Genomic DNA, 12,286 nt, shown 5'->3' with positions numbered 1-12,286 from the left:
TCTGTAAGGTAGTACCACTAGTAACAGCTACCTTTCCTTGTAAGAATAACCCTTCTTACGTCCCAAGTCATTAGGACTCTTTTGTAGCTTTCATTTCCTGAAACTCATGTTTATCACAAGGCAGCATTTCCTACAAATGTTACGTAGCCCATCTCTCTTTTACTCTCCAAAAGAAAGTCACCATGCTGATCAATGAGGCCCCACTAACCTGGGCAGCTGAGAAATGTGTCCATTTTAAGAGGTCACAATGCTATTTTTCCTGGCTTGAGGTGTTTAATAGAAGTGCATTCCACTGACTCTTGCTGGAGCTTGTTTTGGATGTGACCTGATGACTCTCAGGTCCCAATCCTGGAAACACCTATGCATGTGCTCATCTTTCCGTATAATATGAATAATCCCATTGATTTCAGTGAGATCATTCATGTGCGTACATTAAACATTGCTTAAATATTTTCAAGATTGGGGTCTTGGTTCTCAATACACAATAGTGAGAGGTGATGCACCAGAAAGGTACGACAGTAGGTGTCCTAAAATTAGGGTGCTCAGGAGGGAAAGAGACATCTTTGTGATTTACCCTTTTAAGGCACTTTCAGTAATTGATCTTTCGTATGGTATGAATTACAGAATCCTCCTAGCTAGAGGAAAAGTTTATTGGTTGTATTTGCTATTACAGGAAATGTCGGTGTAACACGGGCAAGGTAAGCAGTTAGCAGTGCCTGAGTGCTGTGGAGTGAGAAGCAAAAACACTATATGATGATTATTTTTCAAACACTTGCAACAGGTGTTAACTAGGAAGCCCTTTTTCCAGTCCCATTGCACTGGACCTGTTGATCTCCATCTAAATACAATATAGATTAGGAAGGTGGATCGATTATATCAGATAACCATTATATTGTATCACATTCAATCAACTTTCCCTCTCAACAAAAGGGTAGGTCTATGGAGGCTAATTCAGGTATTCATTACTTCTGTTAGAGGATAATAAAATAGTAAAATGAATATCGTTAACTTTTAGCATTTTTCTGTGTAACTACACTGCATGGTAATTCTAATCATAGAGTTCAAGGCCAGAAGGGACCACCTGATCATCTCGTCTGACCTCTCTTTCACTTTATTATTATGCTCTGAGCCTTTTAAGTGACTGCAGAGAAATGTAAGATGCGTGATATCTCATTAAAATTGTTCTCTTTTTCTTCTTTTAGATTCAACTTTCAAAAATTGGACCACCATTTATTATCAAAAGTCAACCTGTTTCGAAACCAGAACCTAGGGCTTCTCCGAGTACATCAGTCAGCGGCGGGAGGAATACTGGGGCTAGAACTCTTGCAGATATCAAGGCAAGAGCTCAGCAAGCCAGAGCCCAGAGAGAGGCTGCTGCCGCAGCTGCTGTGGCAGCAGCTGCAAGCATAGTCTCTGGAGCAATGGGGAGTCCCTGCGAAGGTGGGAAGACAAGAACGCTGGCACACATCAAGGAGCAAACAAAGGCCAAACTATTTGCAAAGCATCAAGCCAGAGCCCACTTACTCCAGACCAGTAAAGAAGCAAAGTCACAGCTCAGTTTAAAGGAAAGTCCGTCATCCTTAGAGACCTTGACTTCTGCTGAAACAAAGATTGAAGTTTCTACTGGTGTCATTATAGTTAATCCTAACTGCAGGTCTCCTAGCAACAAGTCTTCTCACCTCCGTGAGACTAACAATTTATTGCAGCAGTCACTTAACACAGCTGCATTACCAGAAACTGCTACGGACATATCTGTGCACAGTTCTGATGAAAATATACCTGTGCCACGTTTGTGTGAGAAAATTATCTCATCTACCTCCACTGAAAATAACAGTGTGCCACTGCTTTATAATAAAAATTCAGTCCCGGTGTCTATTTGCAGCACTGCTATGTCGGGAGCAATTCAGGAACTTCCCTTTGCAAGTTCGGTTGATAAATCCTCTGTTTTAATGTCTGTTGACAGTACAAACACAACGATTTCGGCTTGTAATGTAAACGTGCTCAAATCCACCCAAGGGGCTGATACTCCATGCATAGCCCTTGTATCAAAATGTATTGATAACACTATTGTTCCAGCCTCAATAGACAGTACAGTCTTATCAAATTCCATTGATGAGAATAGGTTGCCAATATCAAGTAGCAGTGCGAATAATGCAGTCTCCAGTCAATATACCACTATGCCAACTTCGTCCATTGCAAGTAATTTGTCAAATCATCTCCCGGGTAGTTCTGTACTGATTCCCCCAGTGAGGACTGCTACTAGATTTTCTTCTGATAAGATAGCCATAACTGGGTGCAATGAACAAAGTACTGTTTCCATTAATACTACTGTTAGAGCAGCTTTAAGCTGTAGTGATGCAGCTGCAGTGGTAGACTCGGTTGCCAGGCCACCCATTTCAATGTTTACTGGTAATATGGTGACAATAAGTTCTTATGACAACACTACTAAATTAAGTGCTGACAACTTAGAAATAAGTTCTGGACCACGAAACCGAATTGATCTGTCTGGTAAATCTCAGCCAGTGAACTTTACACAAACAGCCATGAACAGGTCTATCCCTTGTAAAGTCATTGTTGACCACACGACGACATTAAATTCCAGTTTGTCACTGGCTGCTTCGATTGAAAATGCAGAAAACAGCATAGATCTGCAGGGCAGACTTGTGAGGGCAGAAGCTGCCTTACAAAACATAGCACGTCCTCAGGTGTCTGTAATAAGCAGGCCTGAAATAGTCAGTAACGAGAGTCTTGAGCACAGTTCCAGCTTTTTAACTGCTGCAGCAAAGCAAGAGGGCAAACACTTGCAGGCAGCTTGTACAAGTCTTCAAGAAGTGCCTCTTACTCCTCAAGATAAATTAATTGAGGTTGTTGCTGCCAATCAAGGTTTTGTGGAGCAGTTACGAGGTCCTTCGGCCTTTAAAAGTGAAGCAGATGCTGCCTGTGTCAATCAGTATAACACTAATAACAGAATTTGCTGGCATGATGAAGAGGCAATGCATACAGACCAGCCAGTGGTCAACCATCTTAACCCAAATAAGCATAAAGAATATACAGAGCAAAACTGTTTAAAAAATGTCAAAACTGAACCTTCAAGTTACACACAAATGTCAGAGTTGCAGTCAAGGAGTCTTATGACAAGCATCGCTGTTCCTGTTAAATCAGAAACTAACGAATCTGACAAGTGCTTTAGGATGGACACTGAAGATTTTACAGCACCAGAAATACCTAGCCAGGCTGCTGAAATAGCCACAAGTGCACAGCCAACACAGACCTCCAAGACATCTGTTACAGATTCCATGGAGGACTCTCTGTCATTGACAACAGAAACCCTAAAAAGAGTTACAAGTGCTGGAAGCTCTAGCTGTCGTTTGTCATCAGTCGAGGCCAACAATCCTCTAGTGACACAGTTACTGCAAGGCAACCTGCCTTTGGAAAAAGTGCTTCCACAGCCCAGATCAGGAGCCAAACTAGAAATTAACAGGCTTCCCTTGCCTTTGCAAAATACCTCGTTGTGTAAAACATCTGCATCTGAGAGAAGTATGGTTGAAAATCCTTCCAGCTCACGCAGTCCAGATGGTAAAGGATTTACACCGGGCAGCATAGCCGCACTGCAGATTAGAAAGCGTGAAAACCATCCAAAAAAGAGGATGGCTAGGACTGTGGGGGAGCACACGCAAATGAAATGTGAGCCTGGGAAGCTGTCAATGGACACAGATGCTAAAGTGGCTCCTTGTGTAATCAGTTCCAACACGAATCAACTCGGGCATGGTCAGCCATTTAAACAAGAATGGCTAAGCAAACATGCAGTTCAGAACAGAATTGCTCACAGTCCAGAGATCAAGCAGCAGAAGAGGCCACTGCCTTCATGCAGTTTCCAACAGAACTTATTTCACGTTGACAAAAATGGCAGCTTTCATGCAGAAGCTAGTACCTCACACAGACAGCATTTTTACCAAATGTCCATGGCTGCAAGAGGCCCCATTCCTACGGCAGCTTTGTTGCAAACTACTTCAAAAGTCCCATCTGGCTGCAATGCATTTGCTTTCAGTAGGCACCTGGAACAGAAGGGTTTGGGAGAGGTCAGTGTTTCTACGGCAGCTCACCAGCTGAGGCTAGGAAGTGTTTTTTCCTCTAATATTCAAATGAAGGAAGGTGATGACATTGCCAATGCCTCACAAACTCTACAGAATAAAACATTAGTGCATCCTCCTCCTCCCCCTATTCCTAATGCAGAAGTCCCATCTGATCAAAAACAACCGACAGTTACTATGGAAACCACTAAAAGACTCAGTTGGCCTCAGCCAGCAAGCATCTGTAGCAATATAAAATCTGAACCTATTTCTTTTGAGGAAGGCTTAAGCAGCAGCTGTGAACTGGGCATAAAACAAGCTTCCTATGATCAGAATGAAGTAAAAGAACAGTTAAAAGCATTTGCATTAAAAAATGCAGATTTCTCTTCCTATTTACTTTCTGAGCCACAGAAGCCTTTTACCCAATTAGCTGCTCAGAAAATACAAACACAGCACCCACAGCAGCAGCAGCTCTGTGGAAATTATCCAACTATACACTTTGGTAGCACAAGCTTCAAAAGGGCAGCATCTGCGATTGAAAAATCTATTGGAATTTTGGGAAGTGGCTCAAATACTGCCACAGGCCTGTCCAATCAGAACGTTCAGATTCCAGTTCAGAAATTTGCTGACAGCAGCAATGCAGATGAACTGGAACTGAAATGCTCTTGCAGGCTCAAAGCGATGATAGTGTGCAAAGGCTGTGGGGCCTTCTGCCATGATGACTGCATAGGCCCTTCAAAACTGTGTGTCGCTTGTTTGGTTGTACGGTAGAAACTGAGTCAAAGATGCAGTATCCCTTGTCAGCATGGGCAAACGGAAAAAAGAAGTGGAGAAATTGTAACATTTTAGGCCATTTTTTTTACTGGTGATGCTTTGTTTCAGAATTTAGTTATTTCTGCTGGCATGACATTCCCTGGAAAGAAGAAGAAACCCTTAGAATTTCTTTTTAAAAAAATAACAAACTTGTTACTAAGCTTCTATGAGCTTTCTTGCTGTCTAAAAGAAAAGGTTTTAAAATGTCATTCCTAGCTTCTATTTATTTGCACAAAGTGCAGCACACTATTTCCCCACTGATACACATAACATACCCTCCAGGTTAAGAATAACAGGCTTGTGGTATTCTCATGATTTCTAACTGCTGGTGTACTGCAAGTGCAGAAATAACAAGATGACTAACAAATTGAAAAAAGACTACTTTGTGTAAAGTAGCTTGGTGTTCTGTTACAAATAAGCCATCATAGCTACTAAATTGCCTTGCAATTTTTCTAACGATGATTGCTTTCTTGAACCCACCTTTTCCATCCATGACTAACTTATAGACAGTCAACCTAGCAAAAGAGAGAAAGACTTTAGACAAATTTAATTAGAGGAGTTTGCTCACTCCTACACAAAGCATTATGGAGGTAAGATTTTAATTGTCGGCTGTTCTTGTTGATGAGAGTTAGATTTGTAAATGTTGATGAGCTGAACCATGTCTAGAATCTTCTTGGCTTTACTGGAGTATAGAGAAAGTAACTACTTCTCCAAAGAGCTGAGCACCCTCTCTTTTTCCCTCTCCTCCCTTGTACACCTATTGAGCTATCTATCCCAAACACATATATATGGGTCATATCTATGTAACAAACAGGTTTTGGATTTTAATAGTATTTCCATGGCCTAAGAGTAATTCTAAGGTATAATTAATGATTGAGGAGAGATTCTTATTGTGTGTTGAACTGAATAGTAGAAAATCAGTTATTTTCCCTCCTATGTGATTTACTATCTATTTAAATATGTTTCAGAGTTTTGACTTTTAAAAAAACTTATTTTCAAAAATAACTTAACACTACCTTTTTTCTTAAAGGTTTCAGACCACTTTATAGTATCTTTTGGAGACCTGGGAGTAAAGAGGTGGTTTTTTTTTAAAGGGATACTGCATCTTTTAAATAATCTTCAGTATTTATCAAGTACTGTATTTATGTTGAGGACTACAGCTGCATTCCAGATGCATTAGCCACCATAACATCAGAGGACAACAATAGTAATTTTGGGGCCCTATCCACCTAAAAGGAAAATATTATAAAAGGATAAAGCACATGCAGCTGTTGGGGAGAGGAAAATATCTTGCCATTTTTTTACTCCAGATTCAAGAATACAAAATGTGCAGTATGAGTACCCCATATGCTGACATATGCTGTGACCACCCAATCAAATATGAGCATAGCGAACAACATAATTTTACCATTGCAGTAGAACCTCACTAATGCATACAAACCTTACCATATGCACAAGAAACTGACATTCTCTCTCTAGTTCTCAATGAAAGGTGGAAAAGCAGTGAGTTGTGGGGTCTCATATTGCTTAGATTTTTAGTATTTATACAAAACATATAACTACACATTTACTAGTACATTTTGAAGTGTTAACATGAACAGTAAAACTGTGAAATGAAAAAGTACATTATATGGTCCATTATATTTGTTTATGATCTTTTCTTGCTTACTTATTCATAATTCTGTAGTTTGTAATCAGTCTCTCTGGCATCAGTGCATATTAGCAAGGTTCTACTGTATATGGGAAACACATTTATTTTCTTGTGGGACCATTTTTACAAACATAAAATATACTGTTCCTTTTGATTGTCTTAAAAATGAGCTGGAACACTGTAGGAAGTACATTCCTGCTATAAGTTCTGTGGTGCAACTAGAGTTCTATTTTACTGTAGTAGTGACATCTAAATATTAATTTCTGACACCATGTGATACAAAAACCATTGCTAATTACATTAACAAAATTGTTTTGATACAGTATATATTTTCTGTATACAAAAGCGCTCCTTTATGAAAGGTGAAAATCGACAGATTTTCCACTTTTTCAAACCTTTCTGTAGAATGAAAAACAAACCAAAAGTAAACACTTGAAAAGTAATTTCCAGTGGTATGCTAATAGCTACCCAAATGGGAGCTATGATGGTCACATGGATAAACGAGTAGATTGTATTCATGCATACCAAACTATGTCTGAGGAGCCTTCTGTATTGGAATTATATCCTATTGTATTTACACATGGTATAGGTATACAATATTTTATTCTCTTAAATAAACAGAGTGGCCAGTTCTTAGTATCATGATAACCTGTGTTTATATGAACCCTCTGGGAGTCTTTACTTCTGTCCACTATACATGTATCAGTATCTGTTTCTACTTGTAATTTGAAATACATTCTACCAGTGACTGACACAGTATTGAAAGAAAACACAGCATCCAAAAACATTTCATTTTGAATGACGGATAAGGGTCTGAATAATATGATATAACATTAATTCGTGTCATAGTGGTATCTTTGTACCATGGCTGCAGTTTGCATATTTAAGATAAGATAAAATGTTATATAAAACTACTTTGGACAAAATGATGCTAAATAATTTAACACAATTGACCAAACCCCTTCATGGTGCCATTACATTGACTTCTATTTGACATCAGGGGAGTTGCATTAGGAATGAATTTGACCCACTATTTAGAAACATCTTATGATTGGTGTTAGTGATTTATAGTCATAGGGTAAAATTCCAAAAACACCTAAGTGATTTAGGCACCTGAGTCTCATTGACTTTCTATTTGAAAATGGCGCTTATGCTCCCAAATCATACAGATGCTTTTGAAAAATTTACCCATGATCTTAATTTAAATGAGAATATACCTAAAAATAGAAGTGAATTTTGGATTACTCCTGTTTTGCCTAATTTTGTCCAGATTTCAATCCCTGTGTCACTCTGGTTTCTAGTGATCGTGCAGTTTGCACTGTTGAGCATTTAAGGTTTATGCACTGAAGAGTAGTGAGGGGAAGCATTACTTAAGAAGATGCCTGTGTATGTGTGTATGTGTCCGTCCATCCTTCCAGAAGGAATAATTTATTTACACACGTGCATTTTTGGAAAATATCCAAAGTTTTTTCCTTAGTTGCAGCACTTTTGGGAGAGAGGGAGAAAGATTCTTGTGCTCCTTCCTTCCTTTTTTTAAAAATCTGCATATTCCTGATGTATGTAGTTAACATTAGGGCATTTGTAGTGTGTATGTTTGTGTGTTCCTGTGCAGAACTAATTTTCCAAGAAGAAATTTCCTATTCCCTTAGTTGAAATAATGTTAAAAAAAAATGGTGAACTGGGCACTCCATATCAGCATTCTGTTTACCTACTGAGGTTTAGCACATGAAATTAGTTAACTTAAAAATAAGGTTGAGCCATAAAGCAAAATTCTCTCTCTTTTCTTGATGAGGGTGGTTTGTGTTGTTAGGGTAAGCTACAGGATGTTCAGATCTTTTCAGGGCCCTGAAATTCCTTGCACAGTTTATAAACTGATGCATATGGTGCTTCGTAATGCAGTTTCTGAAGTAAAATTATCGTATGCTGCATCTCCCTTTCCCTTACAAACGCACAATTTCATAATAGTTATTGTAGCCTCTGGTTTAGCAGTTTCACCAAGGTGTGGTGAAGTACCAGGATGAATACTCAAAAGCTCAGAAATGTCATCTTGAAGGGATTATTTTAGCTGACATGTGAATGGCCCTGCTTTAAACACTGAATGACTACAGTTTTGTGACTGCAACACAGCAGTTTTTTATCTGTGTTTCTGTAGAACATTGGAGGAAGCAAAAAATAATATTCAGTGTGGATAATCATGGACCTGTGTAGCTAAATGTTTCTGAATCTAAAAATCCTGTTGTCTTCAGTCATCATGCTTTTGTCACTGTAAAACCAACAAAAACATTTTTAGTCTAATTTAAAGGAGCTGCTTCTTTTATAGCACATAATATTTCGCTTTGTACTATATTTGATAGTTACAGAATAATTTAGTCTGTAGAATAACTTTGTCGTATTTGTACTGTTCATGAATGTTACAAGAAAAGTGCTTTACTTTGTTGCCATAATTCTCTTGTACTGTTGTAAAATATTTCTTCTGCTTTACAGAAACCTAACTCAATTCACTATTTCAGTACAGGGTTTTTTGTGGTTTTTTTATTTTTTTATTTGTCAGTATTTTGAATGTTTACATCTGTTTGACATTAGCCATTCAATGCCTTTTTAGGGCAGTATTACTCCTGGAGTGTAACAGCAATGTGAAATCAACCCATACTTAACATGCATGAGAAATACAGATGTAAGGGGGAAATGCCTACAATGCATAGATTTTTTTTTTTCATCAGCATATGGAGAAGTAAAAAACCCTCCTTCAGTCCTCTACCAAAGAAAACATTATTCCCACAGGACAAGCTCAGAAATTATTCTCTGAATCCTCGGAAGGGGGAGTAGTTGATTTCTGTGGGGTTGCTACAATTTATTACTGTTAAGCTTGCTTTGTTACCTGACTAAATGTGACTGAGTGCAAGAAGCATTTTAACAATTTGTTTTAAAGACAGTGTTTTCTTTAGAATTCAGGGATCCTGCTTTCTTTAATGGTGCTGTTCATTTCTTATTTAAAAAAAACAAAACAAAACATTTGTCGCCTACAAAAGTGACCACTCACAAAACGATAAATTAAATAAATTGAGCTGTCTCCATATTTTCTCTCTTCTCCTTCCCCTTTTTCCCCTCCCTGGTCCCCTGAAAATAACAACTTGGGCTTCAATATTAAAATATTCTGGAAAAAATAAAGAAATAAAATATATTTGTCATATGTTTTTCTTTTATGTTCAGTGCATTAGGTGGAGTATTCTGTCTGTGCTAGTTCATTGAACATTCCAGTCAGTGAAGGAGAAACAGAAGCAGAAAATCTATACTTTTTGAACTTGATGACCATTTATTGTATGATTAAGACTGAGCAGCATCTGATATAGCATAGCTATGACCATACTGACATAATGAAAATAAAACTGGGTGATATTATATTGCGTTTTAAGTAGAAGACTTAAAGAACAGATTAGCTGCATTGTCTTCCAGTGCAACCCCTAGATATGTGCCATGTATTTTTGGGAACCTGACTATCAGTAACCCCATCCAGCACAGATGAACTCTCCATCCTCCTGTGAGTCATTCCCTTCTTTACCCCCCCCCCCCCTCCCCACCAACAAAGAAGTTAAAAGTTAATATCCTAGTGGCCCTTTGATTCCAGGCTTCTAGTTCAAACGTGTTCCCTGATGATGAAACGAGAGTTTGCTTATAAAACCTGCTAGATCCCTAGGAGCTAGAAATAAGAGTAGAGAAAGTCATTACATTAAAAACAAAACATTTCAAGAACTGTTTCCTTGCAAAGAGAGCTTTGCAAACATAAGCCAGTTGTTAGGGTTGAGGGGTAAGATGGTGAACAGCAAGTAATATTTTCACAGGCTCACTCAAAAATGCTAAGACAAACACTGCCTGAATCCTCAATCGCTTGCTGCACCTTTCCATTATTATTATTATTAGACTTGTGGTACAACTTCAGGATCCCAGTCATGGATCGGGGCAACATTGTGCTAGGCACAAAACAAACAATGAAAAAACAGTGCCTGTCCTAAATAGTTCATAATCTAATGACAGTTACTGTGATTCCCCCACCCACCTGACAAACTCACCCACCTCCAGTTGTGCTTTGCCAGGTTATCTAAGTCTACCTGGAGTCCCTGACAGGGTCTTACAAAGCCAAAGGCCAGCCTTGTTTTATTTAATAATAATTGTTCAGCCATAGGCTGTAGTAGCTTTTATCTTAACTCTTTAGGTGAGGAATTCACATCAGAATTTTTACACGTTTAAGAGCTACCTGTTTACTGTTGCACCTATGTTAATTTTAAAAACCTTGTAAAATGCCTTTCTGCAAAGTTTTATTTAAACTTTTTAAAATAACATTTTATAATATTTTGTGTTTCTGGAGTATCTTCTGTCTGAGCATCCCACTCAGTGTTTCATTAAATTAAACTTCACACCAATCCCTTGAGTTAGCCTCACTTTTACAGTTGGAATACAGTTTTACAATTCGGGAAATTGAATCTGAAAGAAATGAAATGGCCAAAGGTCACACAGGAAGTCTGCAGCAGAACTGTGGGGAAAAAAAAACACATTTTCTGCTTCCTGGTCCTATGCTTTAACCAGGGGATTATTTTGTTTGAGTTTAAAATAAATTATGGGTCGTTGATCATTTTAAAATAAAGGACAATGGGCCTAAACTATCTGCCATATTGAGTGGTGGGGAAGGGGGAGAGAAGGAAAATTTTTGACTTTAAAAATATCAGCAGTGCAGTTTAATATTCCTGGAAAACCCTGGGGGTGGGGGTTACCTTCCTCTGCAGCATGGGACACAGGTCACTTGCAGGTTTAAACTAGTGTAAATGGTAGATTCTCTGTAATTTGGAGTCTTTAAGTCCTGATTTGAGGATTTCAGTAATTCAGCCAGAGGTTATGGGTCTATTACAGGAGTGGGTGGGTGAGGTTCTATGATCTGCAAAGTGCAGGAGGTCAGACTAAATGATCATGATGGTCCCTTCTGACCTTAAGTCTATGAGTCTACAGTGCAGTACAGATTAATGTTTGTCCAGATTTTTCAACATTGGTCTGTGTCTGTCCAGAGAGAGGATATCAGTACTACCAGCAGATGGAGATAGGAGAAATCTTGTCTGTCTAGGCAGGTAGAGTGCTCTTTTTTCCTTACTAGTTTTCTCTCCTCTCTCCATCAATCTCTTCCCCTATGTTAAGATTAAATAGTTCAGTGTAGGGTGTTCTTGGTGAATTGTTTTATTTCTCATTCTGTGTTCACATGCACATGGTGTGGAGGTGGCTTTATAGTAGTGGTGTATCTCATCTCTTCTGGTTGGCAGGGATCACAGTATGAAAATGTGACCCTATGGTTGTATATCCAATAGCCAGCATTCTCTTCAATGTGGAGCTGTGGTTGGAGTCAAAAGAACCCCTCCACCCCCCCTTCCTTGACTTGTTTAGCAGTAAGACCCAGATTTCACACACTCATGGTTTCCTGTCCTGCAGTGTCTGGCTCAACAGCCTTTAGAAGTGTCAGACCTGTAGGAAGTAAGGTGTAGATACTCACAGCTGCATTCTTTCTAGCAAGAATTAGAATCTTTTTTCTCTGTCATTTACTGTGCCACTCATGGAAGGAAGCACAACTCTGCCTGACAGAAGAGACAGCATGAATAAACCGCAGCAGTGCTCTTTGTATTGATGCCCTTCTAGGATAAACATGTTGGCATTTTCAGTGTCTTATATACAGAAGGCCTTGCTCTACTCTTACACAGTATCTTCCTGTAAATAA

General features: G+C 38.7%; 1 protein-coding gene across 1 annotated transcript in view; it reads left to right on the top strand.

Moving 5' to 3' along the window:
• Nucleotides 1–10,052, top strand: part of ASXL3 (ASXL transcriptional regulator 3) — a 141,788-nt gene extending 131,736 nt beyond the window's left edge. The window contains exon 13 of the mRNA XM_067553821.1: nt 1,203–10,052. Coding sequence (XP_067409922.1) covers nt 1,203–4,841 — 3,639 coding nt within the window. The 3' untranslated portion in view covers nt 4,842–10,052. The remainder of the gene's footprint in view (nt 1–1,202) is intronic.
• Nucleotides 10,053–12,286: the final 2,234 nt, after the last annotated feature.

Source organism: Emydura macquarii, unplaced genomic scaffold, assembly GCF_026122565.2.
Source record: "Emydura macquarii macquarii isolate MOO-44397 ecotype Brisbane River unplaced genomic scaffold, CSIRO-AGI_Emac_v2 contig_1477, whole genome shotgun sequence".
Classification (NCBI taxonomy): Eukaryota; Metazoa; Chordata; order Testudines; family Chelidae; genus Emydura; species Emydura macquarii.
The sequence above is the reverse complement of the archived record's forward strand: the minus strand, read 5'-3'. Positions and strand labels throughout refer to the sequence as shown.